Source organism: Nuphar pumila, chromosome 11, assembly GCF_984573655.1.
Source record: "Nuphar pumila chromosome 11, dmNupPumi1.hap1.1, whole genome shotgun sequence".
Lineage (NCBI taxonomy): Eukaryota > Viridiplantae > Streptophyta > Magnoliopsida > Nymphaeales > Nymphaeaceae > Nuphar > Nuphar pumila.
In genome coordinates, this window is record NC_143259.1 from 114,576,198 (window position 1) to 114,582,197 (window position 6,000).

At 37.5% G+C, this 6,000-nt stretch overlaps 1 protein-coding gene across 4 annotated transcripts in view; it reads left to right on the forward strand.

The window, feature by feature from the left end:
* Window positions 1-3,269, forward strand: part of LOC149822948 (ADP-ribosylation factor GTPase-activating protein AGD5-like) — a 43,428-nt gene extending 40,159 nt beyond the window's left edge. For 2 of the 4 annotated variants that reach the window (XM_089980446.1, XM_089980449.1), the window contains 5 exons: window positions 478-736; window positions 1,204-1,391; window positions 1,528-1,764; window positions 1,883-1,941; window positions 2,775-3,269. In XM_089980446.1, the coding sequence (XP_089836572.1) occupies window positions 478-736; window positions 1,204-1,391; window positions 1,528-1,764; window positions 1,883-1,941; window positions 2,775-2,928 (897 nt within the window). In that variant the 3' untranslated portion in view covers window positions 2,929-3,269. The remainder of the gene's footprint in view (window positions 1-477; window positions 737-1,203; window positions 1,392-1,527; window positions 1,765-1,882; window positions 1,942-2,774) is intronic. The other 2 variants (XM_089980448.1, XM_089980447.1) reach the window with 2 other exon arrangements.
* Window positions 3,270-6,000: the final 2,731 nt, after the last annotated feature.

Sequence of the window (6,000 nt, forward strand, 5' to 3'; positions counted from 1 at the left end):
TTTTTCTCCATGTAAATTGCCATAATGGTCCATCTGCTTGTGGATCAATGAGTAACAGCACCACCATGGGATTTGGCTTGGACACTGTTGTGAAAGTTTCTTCATAATGAACCCCATAAATTTATTTAATCTTTAGGATACACCTACTTGTTCATTTTGTACTTCACAGTAAAAGTCCACACATCTCCAGTTCACTTAATTTCTTTAGGTAATATTTTTAACTCTAAATTCTATTTCTTCTTCAATAGCCATGAAGGGTGATAAATGATGTGCCTATTGAGACATTCGGTTATATCCCTATTTCTTTTAATTGAAGCACATATAAGAATAACTGGTTTTAGATGCTTTGGATATTTTCCTTTTGTTCTTTGCGACAAAGTGTTAGTATATCTTTTTGTCTAATTACCCTTTGTAATAGATCTCATATAGTGTAGGAAAATTTTGTTTTCATTTCATTTCGTTGGTTTTTTCTTGAAGGATATTTACGCCAAAGGTGTCATCTTACTTTGTGCTATTCCTATTAAGCAGTGTGCCTCTGATGCAAAAGTAGAACCTGTTGTTGTGCCTCAGAGTGATCAGCAGAATGATCCACCCAAGACAGCCACTCCTGCGCCAGATACCATGACTAAGAAGATTGATTTGGCCACTGATCTTTTCAATATGCTGACAATGGAGGATCCTGTGGCAAATGGTGCTGAAGCATCATCAGACGATAATTCTTGGGCAGGATTCCAATGTAAGTGGGATTTCATGACATGATGGATGATGGTGGATAGTCAAGGCAAAATATTTATGGCAGGCTTGGCAGCCATGGACTATTAGTTTGTCAATGCTGAATCAAACACTTTTCCTCAAAGTCTTCTAGTAGGGATTACAGGTTTAAATGGACTGTAACAAAAATGTCATTGTTTTTGCTTTTTCTAGCTATAATTTTTTTCATTCTGTTTTTTTTTCATGCTCTTGCAATTCCTCATATATGGCCTATTACTTTGCCTAGCCAATCAGATAAATTATTGAATCAATTCTTGCTGCATGACAGAGATCTACAATACACTGGACTCATGAGGTTCCCAAGTTGACTCATGAGTCTTTAGTCTTTAGAGGATAAACTATGAGAACTTCTAAGCTAGCTTTTCTCAGCCCTTAGCTCATACTTTTCTTTAACTTTATCTTACCAATAATTGTGAGCCTGCAACTCTGCAGCTGCTGAACCAACACCAGCGACTGAAAAAAGAAAAGCTCCAGCCTCAAGTGAAACTAAACAGCAATCTTTATCTGGACTGGAAGACCTGTTCAAGGACTCACCACAAACTACAGCTACAACTACCCCTCTAGTTCCAGATAAGAGCCAGAAGGACGTAAAGAATGATATTATGAGCCTCTTTGAAACAGTATTATCTTCTAATTTTTTTTCTTAATATTTTTTTAATTGTAGAAGCCTTGTCTAAGTAGTGTGTTTTAGATTGTTTACATCTTAGTTGTTTTGGACAAAATTTCAATCATCTAAGCTTCCCTGATATTATGCAGTCCAACATGGTGTCACCTTTTTCAATCCATCAACAGCAAGTGGCATTTCTGGTTAACCAGCAATCACTGCTTATGGCTGCAGCAGCAAAATCTAGTGGTGTGACCCAGCAACCCAGATCTAATGTTGCTAATGCACTTGGTGGAAATTCCCCTGCCCTAAGCTGGCCCAACATGAACTTTTCAGTTGCAGGAATGAGGATGCCAATGATGGGGCAAAACGATATGCAGTTTAATCAGGCAAATCCTATGAAGCTAAAGGCTCACCATCTACATTATTGACTCATTTATATTGTTCGTCTCCTTTTATTTGTCCTTTCTTCTGTATACTTATTAATATAATTTATTATGCTAGCAGGCAGGAAGCAATAAATTGGCAAATCCATCTGTCAGCTCAAACTCTTCTCCTCTTCCCAGGTATCTTTGCACTTGTCTTCCATGCTTCTTTATTTGTTGTGCTGTTGGATGTTGTAATAGCCTGACTACGGAAACAGATCTCATCATGCGACATATGATGGGATCCATTATATTCAAATTTACCATTCATAGAGTCTAGAGGATACAAGCACGTGGCCCATCTGTCTCCCCTTAACAGCAGTATAAGCCATTACCCTTTCCTTCCCATCTTAGTTAAAATTTGAAAAAATAAAAAAAACCTATTTTCATTTTCTTCCAGCTGCTCCACTTTCCACTGGGTTTATGGGGTCGGACTGAAGCAGAACTGCACCTGTATAACAATTTTCCCTTGAATTCAACCTGTTTACATGCCTAGGCATATTGTGGGTGTCCGCATGTTCAAGTTCATGCATAATGAGGTTTGACATTCCGGATCTCCTCTATCATGCAACCATCCTGACCGAATGTAACCATTTACATCCCCAGTGTGCATGATTTAAACGAAATCATGTGGATATATAAATTGGTGAGAAGTGAGAACATCCCAATTCTTCTATTTCAAGTGACTTATATCTAACCTCTGCTATCTCTAAAGGGTCTATAATCTCGTAGAGATCTAACAGTCCTGTCCTACGTGGATGTTGGACCTGATTTGGTCTAACTTCCCAGTACTTAACCTTAGGCTCATAAATCTATTTATCTGATGCAAATCATGTCTTCTAAAATGGTTTATACTTTGTTCTAGTTGTTGGTCGCTAGACTGTTTTGATAATGTGTGGTCTCACCTATGATTCCTAAGTTAGCTAATGTGTGGTTTCACAATGTATTTCTTCTAATTGAATTTCTTTTTACAGTTTATATAATGTGGGTACAAGATCTCCAGACCCCAATGGAGCAGCAGCGGGACTATCTGGCACACCTTCAACTGCCACTTCTAGCACCTCTATCAAGTCTGGTAGCGACTATGATTTCTCTTCGCTGACACAGGGCATGTTCACAAAACAATAGGTGAGGACCAAGGGCACATTTCAGGGTGTCACTGTAGGGGATTACAGTTTGGTAATGGTGGTTTAATAGTGCTATCAGGATTTCTCGCATTCTTCCTCTGCTGAGTTCCAGCATTCAGGCAATTCAGTTTTTTGAGGCCTTGAAATGCGTCAGTAGATGTGTTTGGAGTAATAAAAAGCTGCATAGTTATGGTACGGCCATGTATTGGGGGTTCAGATCAGGTATTCATTTTAAACAAACAGATTGGTTGTATAATATTCCAGAGCTCATAAATGTACTTTGAGGTTACAGAGGATGTTTGTAAAATTGTTCCTCACCTATTATAGTTGATGAAACATTACACATGGTATGGCCTTGAATGGGTTCTTGCATGCACTCGAATGAGTATTGGCACACTTGCTAAATTCTGTTTATTACTTTGGAGTTTAGGTTATGTTCTTGCACGCACTGGAATGACTATAGGCACGTTAATTTGGGGGTTTAGGGTTCATTTGGCAAACCAAGAAAAAAATGTGTTTTTAATAAACTTGAATACGGAAAAATGCATTACTGTTTGGAGGTTACCTTTTTATTATTAAAATAAAAAATTGGTTGTCATAAAAAAGACTTTAAATAGAAGTTGAAAAAGTTTTCCCCCTCCAATCTTTCTCCCCAACCCTTTTTTCCCTGCCTCTCTCTCTCTCTCTCTCTATATATATATATATATATTGATGGGTGCTTAATGCATAGGTGCTGAACCCATGCTTAATCGCGCTGACCATTCATTGTGCGTGTTGATAGACGGTTAGCATGAAAAAAATTGTGTAAAAAAATGCTAAACAGAACTAAAACTCTCAAAAAACCCTTTAGCGGTGCTTCAAAAGCGCCACTAAAGGGTCACAGTGATGTGTTTTTTTGTGTGTATTTTGATGCTGTTTAGCATCTTTTTTTGTTTTTGCATGTTGACCGTCCTTCAATGCCCACGCTGGACGGTCAACGTGATTAAGAACATATATATATGAAAAAACAGTAATGTCAAATGCCCAAAACGTTGGATTTGCGTTCGTCGAACGCATGTCCAACATCGATGTGCATGAATTAGCAGCAGTCTTGCTAATGCCTTGGGTGAAAAAATAGTCTTTACTGCTAAAAACTGTTTTTTCATTTAACATGTGCCTGCCGCTGATCGTGCGCGTGATCAACGGCGGGCATGCGTCCGACCTAATAGTGCACATTGAGTTTGCGCAAAAAAGAGCACTAGTGGTGGTCATGACCACAGCTAATTCTTTGGGCAAAAAATGCACATTTAGCGGTGTTGGTGATTGCTGTTAAATGTGTTTTTTACGAAAAAAAAAGATGTACCGCTACTCCATGTGCGATCAGCTGAGGATATGCATTCGATAACAATGGATGATTTGCTTGCCCATTGTTATGGGCTACTATATATATATATATGAGAACTGAACATATTAGGCCCCATTTATATGTCAACTCCATTCTGCCCCATAAGTTTTAAGTGTTTTATGATAGATATGAACCTTTAGATGTGTTTAGCATGCTTGATTTAGTGCGAATCGATTCTTTGATCATGTTTTTCGATGAAAAAACATAATTTTTTTTAGCCAAAAAAATTGGTACCTTTGTAGCCATTGATTTTGGATTACCGAAAAAACTTGTATATAGGTCAGATTTCGACAATTCAAAAGCCGGTTCCTACTGTGTTAGACGTGAGAAAAAAAATACTTAAAACTATGATTTTTGAAGGGGCCTAATGAAAAAGGGAGCCTATAGAATGCGTTATATATATATATATTGCTGCTATTCATGAATGCAATTGATTAGTTTGTGTGCGCAATATGTAGAAATTCATTGCAATTGATCGATTTCATTGAGAAAATTGCTATATATATATTGCTATTATACATGAATTCATTGCAATTGACTAATTTGAGCAAAATTAATTTTGATTGCAGGATTCTCAGTCAATTGTTTCAAAAGAGCCAACATCATGCATGCACCGGTTCTATTGGAACTAAGTACACCAATGATTTTTAACACTCAAAGAGGAAGCAAAGGAGTTATTGGATCAAATGCATTTTCACAAATTCTTGAAGAACACACCATGAAATATCAGTCACCCCCCTCTTAAAGGTTATTGTGTAGTTTTGAAATATGGCAACCAACACATTTCAGTTCAGAGATCTTGAGATAACCATCACGTTGGAGTACGTGACACGAATAACCAGGCTGAACAGTGAGTAGCACAAGGTGGGAAGATTTCAAACACTTGTGTAATATTTATTAGTAGATATTGTGTATTAATCCTTGTTAATCATTATTATGCAAGTTTGGATATGAGAGCACATATTCATTGAAAGACCCCAGATGCGTGACGTTGCCCATGAATTTTTATGTGCCGTAATGTAGAGTCAGTCATGCAATGAAGAGGTTCATGATTAAAGATTGGTAGCTCCTCGCATGTTATATGCCAACTGTTCTGCATTGCTTCGTAGGCTGACTAGGACAAACATAAGTATTGTTGTTGATATTTCATATATTTTTTAATAAATGCATATTTGTAGGCCTAACCAAATATTAGATCATGCCTGACCTATTGACATTCCTACTAAAAGTGAGTCTGTCAGGATGAGAAGAGGTGCGAAAGGGATTCTGATTAATCTATCTCTCATTCAATCGATCTGCAGTATAAGCAATTTTATCTGTGTCCAATCGGGTTTGGATTTGGTCTCCATCTCGAATCAGGTTTTCCCTTTTCTAATTAAAAAACAAAATAAAATGCACTACATACATATTGTGAATCTATCCATTGCATTCATGATTTTTCAATGGTCGATATTATATTTTCCATAGTCATTCTCAAAGAACCCTAACAAATCTACTTGACATCTAGTTTAAGATATCAATGGCTAGAAATTCCAACCATGGAGTGTCCCTAGTAAACCCAACTTCTACCTTGCAGCAAGAGATGCCCTATGTGGGTTTTGGAATCGAACCGTGGTCGTCCCATATCAGGTAACAAACCACTGTCGCACCTAGCCAACAAGGTAGAACCTTGTGGGCTGTGCTTCAATG